This window comes from Medicago sativa, chromosome 7 (genome assembly GCF_051527215.1).
Source record: "Medicago sativa cultivar Bolivia chromosome 7, Bolivia_mono, whole genome shotgun sequence".
Taxonomy (NCBI): Eukaryota; Viridiplantae; Streptophyta; class Magnoliopsida; order Fabales; family Fabaceae; genus Medicago; species Medicago sativa.
In genome coordinates, this window is record NC_140755.1 from 104,296,300 (window position 1) to 104,320,761 (window position 24,462).

The 24,462-nt window shown below is 33.5% G+C and overlaps 1 protein-coding gene and 2 pseudogenes across 3 annotated transcripts; 1 reads left to right on the forward strand and 2 right to left on the reverse strand.

Annotated features, from left to right (window-relative positions):
• The first annotated feature begins 153 nt into the window (after nt 1-153).
• LOC146911694 (uncharacterized) lies at nt 154-3,646 on the forward strand (annotated as a pseudogene). The gene is made up of 4 exons (XR_015019014.1): nt 154-613; nt 803-908; nt 2,086-2,176; nt 2,527-3,646. The product of XR_015019014.1 is annotated as an uncharacterized LOC146911694 (transcript).
• A 2,824-nt stretch (nt 3,647-6,470) lies between these two features.
• Nucleotides 6,471-12,076, reverse strand: LOC146911695 (protein DEFECTIVE IN MERISTEM SILENCING 3-like). The gene is made up of 6 exons (XM_085726523.1): nt 11,981-12,076; nt 11,452-11,638; nt 10,517-10,745; nt 8,105-8,296; nt 7,512-7,832; nt 6,471-6,923 (listed from the first exon to the last, which is right to left on the reverse strand). The coding sequence occupies exons 1-6, from the start codon at nt 11,999-12,001 to the stop codon at nt 6,722-6,724; spliced, it is 1,152 nt and encodes a 383-aa protein (XP_085582649.1). The 5' UTR covers nt 12,002-12,076; the 3' UTR covers nt 6,471-6,721.
• Nucleotides 12,077-17,558: 5,482 nt separating this feature from the next.
• Nucleotides 17,559-20,547, reverse strand: LOC146911696 (transcription factor MTB1 pseudogene; annotated as a pseudogene). The gene has a single exon (XR_015018973.1). The product of XR_015018973.1 is annotated as a transcription factor MTB1 pseudogene (transcript).
• Between the last annotated feature and the right edge of the window lie 3,915 nt (nt 20,548-24,462).

Sequence of the window (24,462 nt, forward strand, 5' to 3'; positions counted from 1 at the left end):
GAAAATAGTAAAAATTTCAAGTTACAGTAGAAGATGGTTCCTCCATGGTCTAGCGGTTAGGACATTGGACTCTGAATCCAGCAACCCGAGTTCAAATCTCTCTCGGTGGAACCTTCGTTTTTTATTTTTCAAATTTTTTCTGTTTCTCATTCACACTACATAAAGTAGAACATTACGAACGAAACCTTTGAATTTTTTATTTTTATTTTGTGGAATAAACACACTCAGACTCACACACACAAGTTTCACATTTCCCCCGAAACAAATCATTCACTGATTTCGCATGAATCAATCAATCAGAATGGAAGCCGAAACACGAAGAAAAGTTGAAGAAATGGTTTTAGATATACTCAAAAAATCTAACATTGATGAAACCACCGAGTTCACCATTCGTGTTGCCGCCTCTGAACGACTCGGTATCGACCTTTCCGGTCCAGAGACCAAACAGTTCGTTAGAACCATCATCGAGTCTTATCTTCTCTCCATCGCCACCGACGCCGACAAACCACCGCAAGAGACACCCAAGGAAGTTGAACCACCACAACCACAAGACTTCAATAAGGTGGTGGGTGTCAAACGCAAAAACGACGATTCAGAAGACGTTATTTGCCAGGTTAATCAATCACTCTTATTTTCAAGCCTTAAACTTATTACTAGTATTTCATGGAAAAAAGAAAGAAAAAAAAAAAAATAGTACTTTGATTTGAATTTATTGTTTGAAAAATATTTAGGGTTTAGTTAAATTTTTGAATGTTAGATGCTAGTCATTGATCTTAATAGATGTTGCTTGTTTGATATGTAGCTATCAGCCAGGAGGAATGTGGCTGTCCGAGATTTCAAAGGGATGACATTGGTTTCAATTAGGGAGTTCTACACTAAAGATGGAAAACAGCTTCCCACTGCTAAAGGTCATTGCTTCTTCATACACAATGTGTTACTCTTATACATTAGTTCTTGCTTGAATTATTTTCTGCTTTGTTGGCATGCTTTGTTACACCGTAAATTTGGATTTTGATCACAAGTATTTTTAGGACATTATTATGAAATGACACTGTCTTATTTTCGTATACAAGTATATAAATTTCCTTAACATTCATTAATACGAGTATATTTTTAGGGATTGTATGTAATATGGAACATTCTTAATATTGTTTTTGGCTGTCTATAATGCATATTCCTGTAGTTAGTATTGTACATATCATATTCCGACACTCAACAAAATGGAAGCCCTCCGATATGAATCGCAGGTTGAATTGATTTCTTATATGAATTGCGATTGTATCTGCCGAGTCACAAATACGGAATACACTCCATGATTCAGAAATGGAAAAAAGGAACAGAGGCGCGAAAATCTGTGATTGCAGGTGAAGCGATAAATGGGACGGGTAAAGCGATCTGGATCAAAATCGAAGTTTTTTGTTGCAATATTTTCGTTGAATGGGATAGAAATAGCTGAAAGTAAACCCTCAAAAAAATCCTAGTCAGAAACACAAACTCAACCCTAGCATATTGCGTTTTTGGTCGCGACTACCTCCTTTGGTATTTTTTTAATTATTGTACACAGTGCTCTGTGCCGCCCGCCCTCCCTCTTCTGGGTTTCCCTCGTCTTCATAGAAGTCAATGCTCTCTCTGTGGTCCCCAATTGCTCTCTCTCCATCTCTTCATTCGTTGCATTTCTATGTTTCTAGTGGGACAGTGGGTTAGACGGAAAGGTAAAAGGAGATTAAAATCATGATTTTTCAAAGTTTTTATGATACATCAGCTTATCTTTTTCTTTTGGCGTCGTACTTTTACTTATTTGTATCTTGTGATTCATAATAAGATTTTATCCACAATTAAGAAAACAGTTCTTCCAATTCACAATTAGATGACATGGCAATTTGATGCACTGTAGTTTATGGAAAGATAGCCTCATCATAGTGTGAAAATCTCTGTTGTTTATTGCTAGTTGCTCTTTGTTGAAGTTGGAGTTTATCTCTCTTTAATGATGAAATGGATTTTTATTTTCTTTTTCTGTTTATTGACAACTTGATTACTCCGAATTCCAGAACTAAACATGTTCCTTTTCTGTACTGTTGATTTCAGGGATAAGTTTATCTGCTGAACAATGGTCAGCTTTCAAGAATTATGTTCCCGCTATAGAGGAAGCTATCACTAAGTTGGAAGGAAGGATAAGGTGAGTATTCAATTTTGACTGCTGAGCTACGAGATTACATGAATTGCGCAAATTTATGTAATCAGAATGATATTGATCAATTAAGCGTTGTAGTTGAGGGACCCATAGATTTGAAGATTCTTGTTTCCCTTCTTATTATATGCATGTCGATGGTATTTTAGTTGTAGAAATTTCTGCACTCTTCTGAATATTTACTACTCACTTTTTTCTGTAAAAGAATACATATTGCTAGGCATTTAATTGTGCACAATTCCATGGTAAAAAGTTGCTTTTGAACAGCAGTGAAGACTGTAAACGTACTATATTCATAGATCGGGTCTAACCTGGTGCTTGTAACTGAAACAATGCAGATCAGAGCATAATGGCAGGAAAATTAGAGAAGTTTCAAGTTCAGTTGTTGATGTTCCCGTTGAGCCTGTCCCTGTTCAGTCTGTCCGTGTTGAGCCTGTCCCTGTTCAGTCTGTCCGTGTTGAGCCTGTCCCTGTTCAGTCTGTCCGTGTTGAGCCTGTCCCTGTTCTGTCTGTCCGTGTTGAGCCTGTCCCTATTGAGTCTGTCCCTATTGAGATCATCCGTTTTGATGGGAAGAATTACCAAGTTTGGGCTGAACAGATGGAGTTACTCTTGAAACAGTTAAAGATTAATCATGTGCTCACTGAACCATGTCCAAATGCTGCATTAGGGGGAAAAGATGCAAGTGCTGGAGAGATTGCTGAAACGAAAGCTGCTGAAAAGAGATGGGTAAATGATGATTCATTATGTCGTCGGAACATCTTGAACCATTTATCCGATAGTCTATTCAACAAGTATGCGAATAGAAAAATGAGTGCTAATGAGTTATGGGAAGAGTTAAAATCTGTTTATCTGTATGAGGAATTCGGAACAAAGAGATCTCAGGTGAAAAAGTATATTGAATTTCAAATAGTTGATGAAAAATCAGTTGTTGACCAAATTCAAGAACTTAATAGCATTGCAGACTCTGTTGCTGCTGCTGGAATGCATATTGAAGAGAACTTTCACATCAGTGTCATCATTTCAAAGCTTCCGCTATCCTGGAAAGACTTATGCATTAAGTTAATGTGCGAAGAGCATCTACCTTTCTGGAAGTTAATGGAACGCATAACAAAAGAGGAAGAATCTCGCAATGGAGTCAAACAAATGGGTGAACCTCCTTCTGATAATGTAAGATTTCACCATGCCAATAAAGGGGGACTCAGAGAGGCTGATATTAAGCCGCCGCCAGGTTTTCAAAGGAAATTTGAATCTAATGGCAAGAACATTGCCTGTTATATTTGTGGCCAGAAGGGGCATATTTCTAAAAACTGTTGGAGATGGATGTAATTAAGTGCTTTTAAATTGTGGTAGTTAGTCATTTTTGGGCGATTAAAAATGTTCATATCCTTGTGAAATTAATGTGAATTTTGTTAAGTTATTGGCTGATTGAATTATAAACTTGCAACCGTTGTTGTCAAATGATTCTTGAAGGGAACATATAAAATTTACGATCATGATAGAACTGGTTGAAATTTAAACTAATCAGACCAGAAAGATTTCTTCATTATTAATATAACATCAACAATCCTTGCAACAAAGGAATCACTTTGGATCCTCTCATTCTTCCTTCGAAATATGTGCCTATTTCTCTCTTGATCTTTTTTCCTTATCTTTTCTTTCTCTTGATCTTCTTTCTAAAATTTAGAGAGATAGACACAAATTGTGAAAGGAGGGAGAAGGAGAATGAATGGAAGGTGAGAATCCGGATCCAAAAAGAATGACACGTTGAACGGTAGATTACAAAATAAATTATGAAAAGCAAAAATCTTTTAGGAATTCGAGAGCTTGAGATCCCCCAACCAACTACTCTAGGAATATGTCCTCCCTTTTCCTCTACATTTTTATATTTATTTATTTATTATTCTAACCGTTATGAAACATGATATCCATGGAAGGAATGAGAGAAAACTCAGAGAATCTTTCTATTGATGATAAATGTGAATATTACAAATGGTAAAAGATACCTTCTAGTGAGGTGGTTATAACTATATATACTACTATATGACTGATGCTAACTTGTAACTTAACATATATCTCTAATATACTAACTTCATATAACAGTTGTCACATAGTATTAACTACACATAACAATTACTAATAATAATTAAACAAACAACATATAATATCTATACGTATATACAGAGGGAATACTTAATTATGGTGTAAATGTTTTCGCAGAGTATCCAGATAAAGAATGGCATTGGCATAGAATATGATAGTGAGTTAGTCACAGAAGACATCTTGGGCTAACATGCCCCAACTTTTGAAAATGAACAGGGTCACAGCGTTGATAGATTTTATTTTTTGTTTTTCTGAATCATAATCCAATTTACAGTCAGTTTGCGGATTACATTTACATGGAGGCATTATCAGGGAAGTCATGCTATTACCATTACCTCTAGCAGCTTCCAGTGCTTTGATCAACTTTTTTTATCAAGTCTCAATATTCTTGTCTGATTCGTCGTCAGCACTCAGCCATCGTTTATGTAAGCATACATTAAACACAGTTTTTGTTACACATCAGTTACCATTTTGATTTTATCAAATAGAGGTAAAACCATAGCTATAATTTTATAAACTAACACAAGGACTTTAGTTCTTGAAAAACAACATCTTTAAAGAAAAACGTTTTAAGATATTCATACACTTGCGCAAGTTCAGATCAATTAAAGATATTTTAGTATAACTTCATTTTCCTCTTTCAGTAACCAAAAGTGCTTTAAGATCACGATAAAAAAATATATTTCCATTTTGTAAGTGAAGTAAATATGAAGTGCCTCTACTCAAGGCATTTAAAGGCAGAAACTAGTTTAAATGCATTACTTACTTGTGAGTGGTAGTTTCTCGACTATTATTTGTTGGAAGGAAGCAAATTTATGGAGTAAAACTGAACATCACTTACCTGCGAGTGGTAATTCCTCTACCATTATTTTTAACATTCTTGCAGGTTTTGATGAGGTTAACTGAGCTCGGTTTTCATCTATTCGATGGAGCATATGCCATTCTCATAATGATTGTCTATGGGAGCAAAGAACTCTCAATGCAGTGACCACTTGCAGCCTTGGACTAATACAGTTTGTGACTATATATGCTGCAGTCGTACTCTTGAAGAGTCGCACACGCACTCCCAACAAATCAATATGGGTGAAACCGAATGATAACCAGTTAAAATGCAACATGGATAGTGCTCTTTTCTCATCTGAAGGGAGGTTTCAACATCTGTGTTTGTTTCTGCGACAACTTGGGCCACTTTATCCAAGCTCATACGATGATTTGTTTTCATCTATTAGCTCGGTGGCTGAATGTGAAGCTATTGCTCTGCAACTCGCCCTCCAAATTGCTATGATTTGTAGTTTCGAGCAGGTCATCTTTGAAAGCGACTATCAAGCACTTGTGAAAGTGGTGTTTAATGGTCGTTTTTATAAGAATGATAGGAACTTTATTGTCTAGTTGTAGGTCTCTTTTGTCCTCTAATGCCAGTTACAATCTAGCTCACAATCTTGCTAATGTCTGTATTACAATCTAGGCCCATTATTTTCTAGGGTTAATTATGTTTCTAGTCCCTATAAAATAGCGACCTTGTAAGTTTAGTCCCTACTTAATTTTAATAGCATTTTTAGTCCCTATAAAAAAAAATTACTTATAATTTTAGTCCCTGCTAAAACAAAGTTTGATTAATTATCCTTAAACTCTTAAATTTTTGAACGATTTTTTTGAGACAAGATTAGAACACTATGAAAGGTTCGTTTACTAAAATTTAGAATTTTCTGACATGAAATGAATTAAATATGAATTTTTTAAAACGACAAAAGTTAAAGATAAAAAGTAATAAAATCTGGATGTAGAAATCAAATTTTGCAATATTTTTTTGCGGACGAACTTTTAGTAATGTTCTAAACATGTCTGCAAAAAATTGTTCAAAAATTTAAGAGTTTAAGCATAAATTAAACAAATTTGAATTGAGTAGGGACTAATACTCAGTGCAGAAAAACAAAATTAGGGACTAAAAATGCTATTAAAATTAAGTAGGGACTAAACTTACAAGGTCGCTATTTTATAGGGACTAGAAACATAATTAACCCTATTTTCTATTATCCTCTAAATTGTATTTCCTCTATTATCTTGAATGAAATGAGTTATCCTTGCCTCAAGAAAAAAACAATGGAAAACATTTGAAAAAAACTCACTGAACATATTCGATAACTTTTTACCAGTTTTTCAAGAAAATAATGTTACCACATAATTATGTCCTGAAATCTACCAAAATTTGCTATTGAATAGCCCATAAAATAGTGTTAATCTGAAACAATACACAGCAAGTTTCTAAAGGGATAGGCTAAACAAAATATCCAAGTTTCTTGTGTTCTCAATAGACCTAGCATTGAGCAAATGCATTACTTCATTTTTTTACTCAGCTTCGGCTCATTTCATGAAACTATTGCACATCTTTACAAAATGAACTGCTAATACACATAATTCAATGTGGTTAAGTTTCTAACATGTTGTCTCGCCGGAACAGGCTTGGCTTGTGGACTTGGCCTTTCTAAAATCGAGCAACTGCTGCTCTCTTTGTATATCAGCAGCAAGTTTAGAAGTTTCCCATTGAAGCTTCCTCACCACATCTTCAGCTTCAGTATAATCTGGAGGTACATCAGATTCTCCGGCAATTAGAGGAAACTTCACTTCTGCATCTTTTCTGCAGCCAGAGAAAATTCATTGATTAGAAGACCCAAAAAAGAAACACAAGTCAATCCTCAGATTAGAGAAATATATCTAAATTAGAGTATGAGAAGGAAAGATGACGTGTTAACACGGATAAAGGAAAGCATAAATAAAGTCGGTAATAATGACTATTTATTGTGCAAACTATTACTGCTTACGATTTTCGCTACGAAACCTAGATATTCTAGAAGTTTATTTTTGAACAACAACAATTGTCCAAACGTCAGAAATTGTCCAGAGGGCCTAGGTTTAATGATTTCATTTGTGTATCCACACTGACAAGCTTATCATAGTAATGCACGAAAGTTTTCATATTTCAATGTTCGACGACATATAAATACGTGTGTGATGCACACAGGTGGGTTTATCATAATGCCTAATTGGAAAATACAAATCAACTGAATCAACGAAACATGTTTTTTACGATATTATTTAAATTCGCAAATTTGAACTGCAGAATATATCCCTCAGATGATTACTGACAAAATGGAGGTCTACCACCAAGAGAATAATCTAAATCAAGATTGCATTAAAAAAAAAAAAAGATTATTTTAATACTGACCTACTACCAAGAGCTAAGATACCACATTTCCTGATCATTCCACCATCTAATGACAATGCTCCATCAGTAATGCATGGGAGAGCAAGCATCATTTCGTTCCGGGTTTTATATATTTGTAGACGAGAAAAAAGGCTATAGAAGAGCGTCTCTCTAAGACCATGCCCACTGGCAGTAAGAAAAGACAATCTATTTGAATCCAGATGGATCATGTTCACTGCATAATCAAGAAACCCGGGCGGGCACTCCCCATTAGGCAATCTCGGCTTCGGAATGGCCAGCTTCTTTTGTGGATCGTTTTCAACAAAACCTCCAACAAATGGTCTGAAATAAAACAAGCACAACAGTGCTTTAAAATTTGCAAGCAAAGAGATGTAGCAGTTCAGTATTCTCTAAATTTTATGTGCGTGTACTTATAATGCGAGTTTTTCACGTCTTATGTAGAGAGTGATATACAGCAAGACCATGCACAGGGCTGCAGGAATTGGTCCTAAATAAGGCCTCTGTGTAAATCACTTTCTACATGAATCAACTGTGAGAAAAACTCATGCGAAAATGAGCACACCCACACAAAAACTCCCATAAGTATAACTTGCCTTAAATCTTCAAGACATATGACAACAAATCGGCCATTAATTTTTCTTCCAGTTGAAGATCCAATTCCATGCAAACCACCAGTACTGTTTATTGTGCCTTCTGGGTCATACTTCTCCAGTGCTTTAACGCCTTCATTAGTACTGCACACTATTGCAAGCATTGTCGCCAAACCCACATACTCGGAAAGAATCCTGTTTTAGATGATATTGACACTTTTTAGAAAAATAAATAATGATAAAAAGTAGCTTGTTTTTCATTACTTAGCTAGTAAGAAATAAACTAGAAAAAATTGGAGTGTGCTAAATAAGTTCAAAGATTTACACTAGCATTAATGTGTTTTGAAACTTTACTAATTCTGTTACATGAATGGTCTGCATGATGTATTTAGTCTATATAGTCAATAGTGGAATGCGGGTATAAGAGATTTGGATCATAGTGCTATAGTAGTCAATAGCGGCGCTATAGCGGCCGCGCGTAGCTTAGCGGAGACGAACCGCTACACTAATCGCCGTAGCGGTACGGAATGAGATAGGGCCCCTTCAGCTGCTACAGCGGCGTAGCAGAGCGGATAGTGGCCGCTTCAGCTGCTATAGCGGCATAGCGGAGCGGATAGCGGCCGCTTCAGCCGCTATTTGATTTTAGTTGAAAATTTTCAAATTGACCCTATTTTTAAAACATTTTGTATGATTTCCAAATTTCTAAATTGATTTTAGGGTATTTTGGGGATACACAAAACCAAATTGACTCTGTCGTATGGTTTCTCTGTTCTTTTTTTCTTCCTCTGTTTTCTTTTGTTTTATGGTTTCTCTTGTTTTTATGATTTTTTTTATTTGTTCCTCTATCTTTTGTTTTTTGGTTTTTTGTTTTATGAATGTAGTTTTATTTTAGAAATATATAAGTTTATACTTTATACCATCATTCATGTAATTTGTTCAAAAAATAATCAAATGTCGGTGACCGCTATTTGTCATACCACTATACTCTATCCCGCTATCCCACTTTTAGGGTCGGCCACTACGCACCGCTATCCGAGATTGACTACTATGGATCATAGTAGCATACACATATAAAAATACAAGAATAGAAGAATACACTAAATTAAACACAATCATAACTAATAATTAAAACTTACTGCTGTTGCTAATATTCAAGTTGCTAATATTCAAACCGATCACAAATAAGATTTAGCATCCAAGGCTTATAATAACTCGTCAAAGAATTTAAAATAAATACAAGTTATTCCATCAAATGGAATCACTAACTATGAGTTCTTCCTCATCAATCATCATTATGTTCACTCTCTTTACTACTAACACCATGTTGTCAATAGCGGCCGCTACCGGCATGGAGCGGCCAAAAACAGTAGAACGCGACGCAGTGCTCCAAGTCGGAGCGTTTGGAGAAAGCGGCTGAAGCGGGCGCGATTGCGGGTATAAAGCGGGCTTGATGCAGGTCAGAGCGGGCGCTTTTCACTCCCCTATGTAAAATACGGGATTTCCCTTCACTTAAAACCGTTTTAAGGGTCATTTTTGTAATTTTCAAAACCCTAACTATTACTCTTCTCCATCAGAACCAAATACACAGCCGCAAACACAACTTCTTCATCGTACAAACAACAAAATCCATCTCCTCTTCTCATCTCATCTCATCATCTCTTGATCACGGAACCCATATCTCCTCTTCTCATCTCTTGATCGCAGAACCCATCTTTGTTCTCCTCTCTTCATGTCTTGATTGCATAATTTGTTAATTTGTTAGTTGTTAATTGTTAATTTGTTTATTGGGAGGATGAGCTTGTTAATTGATAACGTTTTGCACTTTTGTTACTTTAAGCTTTAGAGGTTAAAGTGTTGGTTTCCTTGAATTTTATTAGTATTTTTTGCAAGTATGTTTTATGTTTTGCTTAAGACTTGTGACTTTTATTTCAAATTAGGAATACTTCATGAATTTTGAGTAATGTTTAAGGTATTTTAGTATTTCTTTTTCAACAGTATAGTATTTTAATATTAAATATATTAGTGTCCGCGCTACCGAAATAGTGCCCGCCACGTCAATTTTTGGGGTGGCCGCGCCGCGCCGCATTTCCGCTTTGACGACAGAGACTAGACATCGTTTATTCTGCATCCTCCTATTCTCGTTGAGTGTATTTTCAGGATTTCAAAAGATTCATCATAGCAGCTATATCTATCCGCTGCTCGAAACCGTGATGCAATCATACAACAGCATTAAGCGCTGCGCCTCAATTGACTAAATAGATTTTAATGATAGTATTAAAACAGAATAACTAGTAGATACGCATACCAACATCTGGAAGATTAAATGAGACCACAACAGATATTTCCAGCTGCAAGAATGAAGGCAAATGAACAAAAGGGTGTAAAGATTTGAAGAAAAAAATATAAGATATTTACCTGCTCAAATCATCACTCTCAACCTTGGCAAGGGTTGCCACAACACCCACAGCATCCTTTACAAATGCCAAATTTGATGTCTGAGTATTCGCTTTTATCCAACAAAATATGCTAGCAGCAGAGTTCTCTTTCTTCAATATCTGTTCCACTGTTTCCTCTTCAGTATGAAATGCACCATTCCCATTCTCTGATTTGGTCACATTAGTTGAATGGTACTTTCCAAGGCTCACTAAAAAAAAAAATTGAATGGTACTATATCAAAGTCTTCGTAAATTTTTTATCTCCCAAAGCAATTCATAAAAATGCACTAAATTAGGGTTTATCACATAAGATATCTAATTAATCTTAAATTATAACCACACTCAAGGTAGTCAAAATCGGGATTTTACGTATAATCCTTAAGGGGAGGTAAAGTCGCAAATCGCGGAATCGTTACATTAATCCTAAGATTATACAAAATTCATAAAACTCAAATATATGCATATAAAACAGCATACCTAGGAAAAACAACACTACTTTTAATACGTTAAAGTTCATAAGCATAACTCAAATAACATAACAACATAGTTGTATAATTCTCAAACATAACTAAAACTAGTCTAAAAAACAACTAAATAAAACTCAAGTCAGCGCCTTAAACTTTCTTCAAAATAAAAAAAAAATGATGCACTTAAACTAGTCTTAAACAGCTAACCAGAAAGTCTCAAACAAAACATTAATCATGATCCTGGGTGGATTTTGCGATTATACAGGACTTCACTAATTTAGGATTCTGGTGTAGTCATGATCCTTCAAGGCAACATTAATCATAAAATTGAGGATTATATGATTAAAAATCCGATTTTGAAGACCATGATCACACTCTCATAAATCAAAATAATGAATTATTCCCTGAAACAAAACAAGTGCATAAATTGATGAATTTCTAAACATACTTTGTAGGTCGACAACCGATTCAGTTAGGCGATTGGATTGAGAATTAAGGAACTCAATATTATCTTCATGCTTTTTGATTTGATCTTTGAAGTTGTCTTCCTGCTTTATGATCTGATCTTTAAAGCTCTCACTATTCTTATCATTAAAGATGTCTTCTTGCTTTAAGATTTTTTCTGTTAGATCCTCCTGAGCAATGTAACAAGGACAAAAACAACTACTTGAAACCATGGACAATGTAAAAACATGCAATTCAACCATGAACACATTCGGTAATGGGTCTAAAAGTAAAACATGCAATGTAAAAACATGGAATTCAACCAATTCTAGGTTCTGAAAATGAACACATTCAGTAATGGGTCTAGAAGTAACCCAATTCATTCCTAGAAACCCTAAAATGAGTAGCATAAATTTGGTGAATAACCCATTTTTGCGGCAAGTAAAAAGGTGACAGCTTTATGAATCAATGTTAAGGTTTGAGCAATGAAATAAAATGAAAAATGAATGAGAGAGAAGAGAGGGATAACATACCTGGTGGCTTGATTGAGACATGTCGAAGTGAAGCACAAAGCGGCGATGGCTCAAAGAAAAGAAACTTAAACTTGTGTTTCAAAATTAAAAAGATTCGACTCGACAAATCTTGGTCTTTTTCTTATGTTTCTTGGATTTCGCCACTTCACTTCACTCAAAATCAAGGGGTGCATTTAGAATAGCAAAGTTATAAATTTTTCAATTTTAAGCCATAGATTATAATTGAGCGGCTAAGATTCAAGAAGGGACACTGATTATTCATTTTTTTTTTTTGGGTCACAGTTTCTTCATTAAGTATTTAATATTTATTTGTTTGTAATATTTTTTGCAGTCAAAGTTGCTATTTTATGAGTATGGACAACATGTTTAACAACTTTCGCATTCATAGCATAGCAACAATGCCCACAAAAAGGTATTATATCTGATTTATAATTGGTGTAATCAGGGGCGGAGCTACATATGCCCTTGTGTGGGCATGTGCCTCCACAAATATTCTAATTATAATACTAGTAATAGTGTTAAGCCTACTTCATGCCCCCATTAGTTAGTAAAAAAAAACTTATATTATCAAAGTAAAATTAGTCAAATTATTTAATATCTCAATTATTGATAAATTGATCCATTAATCATGATATATTTTCCCGTGAGTTTAGCTCAATTATTAGGGACAGTGCATAATATATGTAGGAGTCGTGTTTTGAACTCCGAACACCCAACTTCTCCATATTTAAAATGTGTGAGCTCAAATTACCAACCTATTTGACCTAAAAAAAATCATAATATATATTTTTTGTGCTATGAGTGATTCATTTGTAATAAAATTTTGTTTTAAATTAAATGATCATTTCAATTTTTATTGCAATCTTAATTACTTTTTCTAATTGTACACTAATAATTGCACTATTCTTAATTATGAGTGGAATTAGAGACATTACATAATATATGTAGGAACCAGAAATTATATTAGGGACAATTGCATAATATACGTAGGAGCCAGAAATTTTTGGTGAATATTGCCCCCACAATCTAAAATTTCTGGCTCCGCCACTGGGTGTAATCATTTTTTAATAACCGTGTAAAACTCAAATAAATATTCATGCCCGCCATCTCTGTTATTACCGTCGTGAATATTATCTGACTTTTTTTATGGATAATTAAATTTGACTTAAACGCCTTTTTTTTTGTCTCTTATCTGAATTTTGGTGTTCATGTTGTGGTTTAAGAGATGATTTTTCTGTCTCTGTTATTACCGTCATGAATATTATCTTAATTTTGGCTTGATTAAATTGTGTCAATTTAATCTTTTAATCTTTTCGACATTAACATATGTTAATCGTGTCCGATGTGGCGTAGGACGTGGGAGATGATTAGATAAAAAAAAAAACTATTTTTTATCAACCAGTCCTTCAATTTGAGGGAGAAGGTTTTTGTTGTTGGAGTGATAGCATAAACCCTGGAAATTTTTCAAGATTGAAGAAGAAATTGTTAATAGGGATGAACGAGGAACGAGAATACAAAGGAAATAAATAATGAAAATATTTATTTTATTTGATTAATTTAAGGAAAATGTTGAGTCATAACTCTCGAGTCTCCTCCTTCAAAAAAAAAAAACTCTCGAGTCTCCACGTCACCGTCACGAATCATAAATATTGTCTTTAATTAACGAAATTGATAGAAATGACTAACTTGACACAACTTAATCTAATTAATCGACCAATTTAAACCTTATTTTCATTAAGGACCAATTTAAACCTTATTTTCATTAAGGGACCAATATGATTTCCGAAATTAAGAAAAGAAATCTAAAAGTTGTTTAAGTCTCAAAAAATAAAAATTGTGTCTACATGTTAATGCCAATTGATTCATCTTTAACACGCTTAAGTTGTTCCAGAGAGAGGGAGAGAAGTTAAAGGGTTTTAAGTAAATGAAAACCGCCCTTTCAAAAAAGAAAAAAGTAAATGAAAACTGTGAAATTGTATTATGAACTTGTTCATCTTTTTTTTTTTTTTTTTTTACAAGAACTTGTTCATTTTATTAAAAAAATCATTACGAACTTGTTATATTATATATCAATTCACTTTTAACTTTAATAGCCATACCTTATATATGGATAGTGCAAATGGTTCTCTATCTATCTATATTATTTTAGGTTTCGTTTTCAGTTACACTTCTAAAATATTCGGTTAAGTTGAAATTTCATTAATATTTTATCACAATATTGAAATAACCCTTAGTCCCATAGTAACTCTAGAACCTCTATAATGTATCCACAATTTCACCTTTACCACCTAAAACAAATTTTGGACAGAAAAATTACGTTGAAAAATGTGTGCGTATACTCATATCGAATAGATACTATGGAGACACTATATCACATGTCATATTGGAGTTTAAAATTGTGGTCGTGTATGACAAAAATTATTTAAGATGAGGAAATGCATTTAGAAATTAACAACATGGAAAAATTGCCTCGATTAATGACATTCCTTGGTTGAACACGTGGAATGTGTGCATAAAAAAATGGAATAATCACGGAAGAATGCATTTACCAGTATGTGTTAAGACGAGGAGGAATGCTAGAAACATTCTCTTTTGAACACTCTTTTTAACACTCACTTTTTTATTGGGTGAAATCAATGTATGTCCTACCACTTTATGTTGGTTCCATTTCCAAAGTGTATGTCCTACATTGATTTCACCCAATAAAGGAGTGAGTGCTCAAAAGAGAGTGTTGTTAGCATTCCTCGTGTTAAGATCGTGACCGCAGAAAAGAGAATCCATTTCCAGTAACATGGAGTGCAACACAAGGAAGATTAAAATGTAGCCGTCATAGCAGTAATCTTTTTCTTATTATTTGTGTTCCGAAAATTACTACATTGCTACTCAAATAGTTTGGGTGGGAATGGTATCATGGAAACTTAATTAATTTCCAATGGAGTTATGTTCAGGTTTCATCAAATGAGATCCTAAAAAAGGTAAAGTTCTACTCAGCCAAATTTTAGTAGTTTCATCCATTTTGCAAGTAAAGGGTTTAGGGTTTCTAAATGAATTCCGACTGCAATAATTTAATCGTCGGTCAAGCCAAAATTATTCTAGGCACCATTTTTGGTTGCTACAAATCATAATTTGGGTATGTGATAAGATATATATAGAGAGAGAGCTAGAGAGAAAAGAGGCTTAAAATCATGGTCGAAATTTTTTTTTCTTCTAAAATGTTACTCCCTCTATTCTTAATTATAAGCAAATTTTCAAAAAAATAATTGTCTATAAATATATGCACTTATACAAATTATTAGGTATATTGTTGGTTTTTTCCAAGCACAACTCTAATTAATATTGCTAATCTATCTTGAAATATGGAAAGTTAAAATAAATACACATATAGACACGTTAATTACACTATCAATTTTCATAATATTTTTGTTTTTTATCAAGAAGCTTATAATAATGGACGGAGAGAGTGTATTCTATTTAAATTGAATTTAAATAAATGTATTTTTTTTTAATTGAATAACACAAATTAGACGAATGAGTGGGTTAGGTGCTCCTGATATTGATGCATCACCATATATATCTCTCGAGGCCCCAAAAAAATAGTGAAAAATGATAAACACATGCAAGTTTACTCCTCATTTAGCTCATGATAATTTGTATGTGGTGCTTGTGGACCATTTGAACTTCAATTATATGTAGGAGTTCTAAACTAGTGGTAGGCATGCGGTCACCACTGATTTGTACCAAGATAGATAAATTATACAACAAAACGAAAATGATATCCTAATATGTGGCTTGACCTTATCATGTACAATTCCTTCTTCATGTGGATTTGAGCAGTTCTTACTTGAACTTTTGTATTAATGGATCCCACAATTTGCTTTCTGGCCTTAATGTCGATATGCATGCACCATCACACTGACAAACACTTGCACACAAAAGAGAAAGAAAAAATAACATGGTTTGGTAAATTGGGATGATCATGACCACCTTCACACATGGCCGTGCTTGGTACTTGTGTTTTGTTACACAAACGAACCCCACATCCCATCCATAGAGTTAAAGGGGGGAAAAACATTGAGGATTCTTTAAACATTTGCAATTAGGATTTTCATCCTAGACAATCCAAAATGGAATAAAGGGTACGAGTTATGTTATGGGCATAGGAAGTTAATATCACACCAAAAGAACCGTGTTCTGTGTTTTGCTTTACGGCCCCTAATTTTAGTCACATTTTTTGTTACTTTAATTGTTCCACCTGATTCTTTGTCGGATGGAATTTATCCCATGATACTATTTGAAAGTCGCGGTTTTTCATAGTCTAGATGATGTTCAAGAAAGATGTTTAATTGAAAATACACTTTGATGGAAACTAAGTGCATGTTTGAATTCACAATTAGTTTATAAAAGTTACAAAATAGTATCCTAATTTCGTAAAACTCGTAATTCTAAATATACACCATGCATTTTTTCACAAAAAATGACAAAAATATACACCCTGCAAAGAAACATAGTTGACATAATTCAAATTGATATGGAAAAGAATGAATATAAGTGAAATCATAAACTAAGAATTTGAATTTAGACGGTTAATGAATTTCACATAAAAACGAATTGTTTGAAAGAATTTAAGTTTGATTTCTGTATAAAATAACTTTTTGTCAGACTTTGCTTATTTTCCGATCAAACTCCAAATTATTCAGATCAACATGTTCATATATAGGCTTGATAAATCGAATCAACAATCTCTTTATCACTTCAATCTTTTAACTCACTATCAAACCACAAAATCAACCTTAACCATATGGTTTTGTCTCCCTTTCTTTTATCAAAGTTCATCCTCACCTTCAATCACTTCTAAAAGGAAACACGCGCACCACATGTTTTCATGCCAAACTCCATTAGTTGAAAGGACCTGAGCACGTGAACGTTTTACATAATCGAAAATTCAAAACAGGACCACAACGCGTATATTGCAGGACCACTCATAATATACCAAGCACTAGTACTGTTTTTGTTTTTACTTTGCACGATGGTGCTGGTGGTTGTGTTTTCACTTATTTAGTTCATCTTTAGATTGAGATATTTAGCTCATCAGTAGAATCACTTCAATAAAATCACAATGTCGCCATAATTTTACCAAACTTATTGTTCATCCAAACAAACACAAAGTTTCCGGAAGGGAATACAATGCATATAAATTAGGATTTTGTTAACGGGTACTCCGGAACACTGGATAAGAAGAAATGGTTTTATAAAAAAAAAAACAAATATTTTGATTTTCAATGCATTGATTATACATATTTTCATAAAAAGTTATTATCATTTAAAAGTCTTAAAGAAATTTCCCTATTGTTCATAAAATAATAGGGGAAATACAGACTCTTTTTAGTCTAAGGTTCTTTCCTTCTTGCATGAAGAAGATACTCAAATAGTCATAAAAAGGAGCAGTAACAATACTTTCCTTTTCTTCCTTTTTCATGTGCATCAAAGGCAAAAAAAAAAATTTGAGAAAAAACAAATTTACTACGGTATTTATATGCCTCCCCAAAGAAGGGAAGAACAAAACTAATAATATAAAAAATTTAGCAGGGCAAGATCTCTTCATTAGCGACAAAGAAAAAGATAATTAACTAAGTCTAATACTCTCCTCTTGTGCACAATACTACAAGAAAAGAAAATTAGAACTTGAGAGATTCTTGCATAGAAAGACATACATAAATCCTTTGAACATGTCAATTACATTGGTTGAACTAAATAAAACAATGGACATTGCAGGAACAATATTTCTGATAATTAAACTCTGTATACTATAGACAAACATAAATTGGTTGCCCTACACGGTTGGTTAATAGGAGCTATGTATCATTCTACTTCTCTAATTCAAACTGCTTTGCTCTTAAGATCTTCAGCTGCACAACAAAAAATTCTTAGGAAGCTTTAGAAATTTGTTCCTTCTCTATTTATCATGCCTATATGGACAAAGTTTGGGTTTGTAAGGAGTTGGATTCTCGGGCAAATGCTGCAATCAACTTGTCCTTGGTAAGCTGTTCAGATCCTTCTGACTTAATTACAAAATTATGGTAGATAGTATCATTTGCAGCAGCAAGTTTCGACTCTACAACACTGATTTGTGCCTCTTTGAATGTTTCGATTACTTTCGAAACAGGATGAGTATCAAGAGAACAGCTGACCTTTACTATTACCTCATCTTGAGAAGCTTGAATATCCACATCCGGAAGAGAAACTCTAGTATTCTGATGACGATTTTCTGATCTCGAGTTGCCTGATCCATCCCTGGAAGTACTGCTTCCAAATGATTCTCTCTCTGACTCCATGATCTTGAGTTTCGCTTGAAGCTCGTTGATGTAAGCAATAGCATCACCAAGTAAAGATGCCTTGTCCATCTTGGAAATATTCGGTACAACAGCTCTTAAGGCGTAAAAACGCTGATTAAGCTTCTCACGCCTTTGCCTCTCTGCCTCCACATGATTTAGAGGTTCGTCCCTTCCATTAGCAGGCTTCCTTCCGCGCTTCCTAGGTCTCCTTTCATCGCTAGGTTGATCAGCCTCAACATCAGCAACAAGTTCCGATTCAGCAATAACCGGTCTCGCAGAATTGGCCCTCGAATTTGCTCCGGAAAAGTCAATTTGCATTGGCATCTGCCTTTGTGGTTGGTAGTTGCTATTATTGTTGTTGAGCCTAAAATCCTTTCTCACACCATTAGAAGCAAAAAATTCACCTTGACCTTGATTCACTCCCCAAGTAGAACCACAAATACCATTTCTAGCACTAGGAAAGTTAATGCTATTATTATTAACATTATTACTATCCATTTTCCTAATGGCAAGTTTCTCCCTAAAATGTGTACGACCATTGTTCAAATTCAACACAACTTTAGGAACTTGAACACCATTTGAAACTGTACTTTCTTCATTGACCACACTAGGATACAATGATAATGATTGTGTGGCAGGTTTTGAAATTGAAAACAATGATTTGATTTTGTTCAACAAATCAAAGATTTCAGGTAACAATCTAACAGAACCCAACTCAACAACACCAAAATCAGTAGGTACTAAAACAACAGTTTGAATTCCAGCAGATTTAGCCAAGAAAGAACGAAAGCAGTAATCAGAAACAGATTTGAACCACAAATGTTTACCAGAAGCAAAACACTTACCGGGTCCACCATACCCTTTTGGGAAAAAGAAGTACATAGAAGCTAAAAAGAACATCTCTGTGTCGGTTACACGGTCAAGGCCAAAAGCGTAATTGTCTTCATCTGAACCACCAAAAGCTTTATGCAACTTCTGCAAAACCCACTTCTTCATACTTTGTTTCATTCCTTCTTCTTCTTCTTCTTCTTTTTCCTCTTCTATGCCAAGACTCAGAGTTTCTCTAACTCCACCTTCTTCTTCGTTTGGTTCTCTGCAACACCCATCTGCCCAACAAAGAACGTAATCACCAGATTTTGACTTAGAAAGTCGCCAATAAATTGCGTAATTCCAATTGAAATTGGATGAAGAATTTTCAACAAGATCAGAGAGTTTGTTTTGAAGAGAATCAACACTTTCACCAACAGCAATCAATCCACTCTCATTTGATAAACAGTTATTTATCAAAAAATCCAAAGCTCGAGCACCAAGAACAGCTCCAACCATGGTTTTCTCTTCTTCATTCCATATCATGCGCTTTATTGATCCCATCTCAAATGCAAAACTACACAAAAATCAAAAATCAAATTTTGAACATACCCTTTTGCTCCAATCACAAAATAATGGTAGAAAATTATGAAGAAACCAGAAAAAAGAAACATGGAAAGGTTAAGGTGGTAAAAGGGGAACAAGAGAGGAGAAGAAAGGAATGGTGAGTGATGAAATAGACATTGAGAGTGAGGGGAGGTTAAGTTAACAAAAGGGGGGGTGTATTGAAGAAGGAGAAACACGAGTTAAAAAGGCAGGGGGTGCGTGAGTGAAAATTTAATTGAAAAAGCAAACAACAGAGAGGAGTGTACTATTGGGATGGATGGGATTGTGTGTTGTGTAGCGTAGGATAAGTAGAGAGGAAAATGGCTTGGCTTTGCTTTGAGGGTTACGGTGTCAAATTCTGCAAAAAAGTGCAAAGTGAAAACCTTAAACCATGGTTAGGTTAGGTCAACATAGGGGGTCCCTTTAGCTTGGACCAGTTTATGTTTTGGTCCAACTTGGACCAGTGAAATTACCTGCTATCACAGGTTCTCTTCCAGCTGTCCCATACCATACACACCCTTATATGAAAACATGTTAGCAACCCCTTTTCTCCAATAATTTACAAAGCCATTTTTTGTTTCAGATCTATTAAACACTTTACACCAACTTACAACCACTACAAACCTGAATTCAATGGTTATTAATACTTAGAGAAATTTTTTCCAGATCCATTACATTCTTGGTCCAAAATTGCGCAGAACAAAGGATGAGAGGAAGGTTTGATTTATCTATTCCCCTGTAAGCTCGGATAAGCTTTTGCAAGGAAAGAAGGAATTCTTGTGTTTTGAATCTTAATTGCAGAGAATAGATGACGCCATTGATACCATCTTCTTCCACTCTAAGATTTAGATATGTAAAAGCAATTTAGATCTTAAATATCCAAACATCATTTTTTTATATGAATCACTTTTATAAATCCTATTTCTAATGATTTTGATGCATGAATACAAGATCCAATCCATTTTCAAATCCTCACGCGTCCCTTTATTCTGAATCTTTTTTGTTTATTATTTTTTTTATGATGAATGGTTGAAATTCATACTTTTTAGTATGTGCCGTATAAAAAGAAATTTTTTATAATAAAAGAAAAAAGAAGAAGGATAGAGATGATATGAAAAAGTGAAATTGAAAGAAAAACTGCAAAATGAGTAGGCGAGAGAGAGAGAGGGGAAGAGATCGCATGTTCAACAGGGAAAAGGATGGAGGAGCTGAAAAGATCACCGATGGAGGAGCTGAAAAGATCACCTGCAGTTATAAAAATTAAACACCATGGTAAAGATTGATCCATGGGTCAGACATACACTAGGCTTGAATTTTATTCAACTTATACATCAGGTTTCATACCCTCAATGATAACCGTCCATTTTAATTATTATTAAATCTAAGGCCAATTTTTAACTGGTCCAAGTTGGAGACCAACCTTCACTGGTCCAAATTAAAATTCCCCCAACATAGGACTTCATAAGAGCTTTACTAGATTTGCTTCATTGGATTTCGAGTTTTGGTCGGCGTGTTTGTTTCTTTTCTTTGTTTTTATCTAATCTAAACACTAATATCCCCTCCGGTCCTTTTTATAAAAAAAAACCAAAAATCATCTAAACTAAGACAATTATTAATGGTTGTAATTTTTTGAATGTTTTTATAAATATACTCTCATAAAAATTTGTGAAGTATTAAATATACCCACTAATATTAAAAAGACAAACATTAAATGAGGGTTAGAAAGTCTTTTAAACAATGAATGTACTTTAAAGTTGTGACTTTTTCTTATATATAGGACAAATTTTTTTTTTGAAAATTTTCTTATAAATTGAACTGGAGGGAGTATTATTTAGTGGTACAATTGAAAGGAAAAAAAACAATTAAATTTGCATTGGAAACCAATAGTAATAAATTTGTTTATGGGTCTGTTTGGTTTGGCTTTTCAGAAGCAATTCTAGCCAAAAAACAATTATGTGTCTGTTTGGCAACACGTTTTTCTCCTCAAAACGTGGTTTCTCTTTACCAAACTCGGTTTCCAGCTTTTTTGTTTTGTTTGGGTACAGAAAAAGTGCTTCTCTGAAACGCAGCTTTGGTGCAAAACGCCGGTAGAGATGAAGCTGGAATTCCTAGCTTCTACGGTAAAGCAAAATCAAGTTTGGATTTTCATTTTTGGTGATTGATACACTTTACTAAATTACCCATTACTTTCTTCTCCATCTCACCCAGATCTTGCACTCCAACCACCTGCTTGTTGCATTTTATCTCTGAAACTCACAAGTACACAGATCTGAATTTTCCTCTACAACTCATAAACAAATAAAATCATGAAACCATTAAAGAAGGGATTTTAGTTTCCCTCTGAATTTCACTCTGGTTGAACGGAAGAATGGAATTATTAAGATGGAGGAAGAACAAAAGGTATTGAGAGATAAAGGAAGGCTGTCGAGAAAAGAAAGAGACGGCACAAGAGTGTTCCCTTGTTGAATTGTAGTTTTTTCTTTATTTCTTGGTTAATATTTTTTTGTTGAAAAAAAAAATCACACTTCTTTTTTTTTTGTGTTGAAAGTTGGGTTGGGCTGTAGTGATTTTTTATCACACGTTCAAATTTAGCCTTTTCAAAAGTGATATGAGAAATTTTATGTTTGGGGTGTTTGGTCATTTTACATTTAAAATCAATTTTGATTCAAACTATCCAAACAACATCAACTAATAAAAATCACTTTTAAATGAGTGTATGCAAACATATATCAATTCACATTCAACTCATTTTTTACCAAAATCAATTCTCTCAAACTCAATTCTATCAAAATCAATTCTCCCCACCGCCGAACCAAACACACACTATAAGCAGTTCCAAAAGCAATTCTAGCCAAAAACAACATGTTTGGTTTGGCTTTTAAGAATTGCTTATATCCCCCAAAAGCAATTATCCTTGAAGCTACAAATCCTAGCTTCTAGCTTTTCTAGAATCAATTCTCCAATAAATTTTATATTTTATTATTACAACCTATTATTTTTCTTTATTGCCCTTTATCAATTCTCCTTCTTTTTGTTTGTAATTTAATTTGATGAACCAAATTTAATCAAAAAACTTTTTTTTTTTACAAGAAAAAAAAGTTTATGGTAATCAAAAAACTTTTTTTTGAAAGTGGTAATCAAAAAAATTAACGAATATTTTTGTAACTTAAAAAAACTTTATTATTTTTGAAAGTTTATTTTTTTTAAACTTAAAAAAAAAGTTAACGAATATTTTTGTAACTTAAAAATACTTTATTATTTTTGTAACTTAAAAAAAAGTTTATTGTAATCAAAAAACTTTTTTTTTGAAAGTGGTAATAAAAAAATTAACGAATTTTTTCAAAACTTTTTTTTTGAAAGTGGTAATCAAAAAACTTTATTATTTTTGGCAACAAACTCTAGTATTGTTTAACTTAAATATATTTTATCAAAAAATATAAAATATATGAACAAATATTTTTGTAAAAAAATTTGTTTAATGATCGTATTTATTATTTTTTAAATTAATATATAGAAAATTTATTTATTTAAATTAAATAATATATCTACATTTAGTTTTGATCTACATACACATTCAACTATGTCTAAATTCTATGTCTATTTTAGTAATTATACATTCAAAAGCAATTTTGATCAAAATCATCCAAACAACATTCAGTTTGTTTAATCAATTCTACATAATTGTATCCAAACATAAATCAATTCTCTCAGAATCAATCCTGTCAGAATCAATTATATTCAAAGCTGAACCAAACACACACTATATCATTAAGTTTAGTCCCTATAATCATAGCTTTACTTACATCATCTATCATTTGATGACTATTTTTTTTTGACAAAAATAAATGATATTCATTCATTCATTCAAATTGATAAAATACATCGATGCAATGAAAATTTGCTAAAAACAAAAAGGATGAATATGTGAGCAAACTCACAGCATCCATGTTAACAGCATAAAACGGCAAAGTACTAAAGCCTACACATATGACTATATTTAAGTCTTCAGAATACCCATGTCTCCGGATCTGCAGCGTTGAGGACTCCAAAGTCATTGATTTGATCTGCACTGGATCGAAGCTGATCTGACAGTCTGAATTAAACAAATACCTGAACGAAACAAGAAAGATAAACAAGGTCGCACAAAGACGACGAACAAAACAACGTCGCACTAAGATGACGAAATCACGAAAGAAAAAACAAAGTAGATGTGAAAATCACTTATTTCAATAAAAGGGAAATATAAAACGAGTTAGAGGGGTGATTTTGGGTCAAAAATTGACCCTAAATCACCCCTCTTTGGTAGATGAAGGAGAAGAAAACCAAGTTTTTGTGCCCATGAAAAGTAGAACAAATTACAATCAAATCTGTATCATTTGATGACTATTATATGCGGTTTATAATAAATATTACATACATCATTAATTGAATAAATAGAAAATGTGTAATTTTATTTATAATAGTGATCGAATGATGTACATCTCTTGGTTAGAGGTTTATGCCCTCGACCTTTAGGTCTTTGGTTTAAGGCAGAGTAATTTGAAAAATAAAAATAAATTTTAAAGTTAACAAATGTCTCCGGAATATTTTTATGACCTTTAAATGATAATATTTTATGAAAAATTGTGTAATTAAAGTATTAAAAATTAAAATATTTATCTTTTTTATTTAATAGTTTTTTATTTTAAAATCTTTAAAAAGTGTTCAGCAGATACTAGTTAACAAATCTCTAATCTT

Excerpts from the sequence above, each read along its gene's own strand:
- LOC146911695 (XM_085726523.1), bottom strand. The coding sequence starts at position 12,001 with ATGTCTCAATCAAGCCACCAG. Across the intron at positions 11,639-11,980 it reads TGTCTCAATCAAGCCACCAG|GAGGATCTAACAGAAAAAAT; the intron begins GTATGTTATCCC and ends TACATTGCTCAG. Across the intron at positions 6,924-7,511 it reads ATCTTAGCTCTTGGTAGTAG|AAAAGATGCAGAAGTGAAGT; the intron begins GTCAGTATTAAA and ends CTCTGGCTGCAG.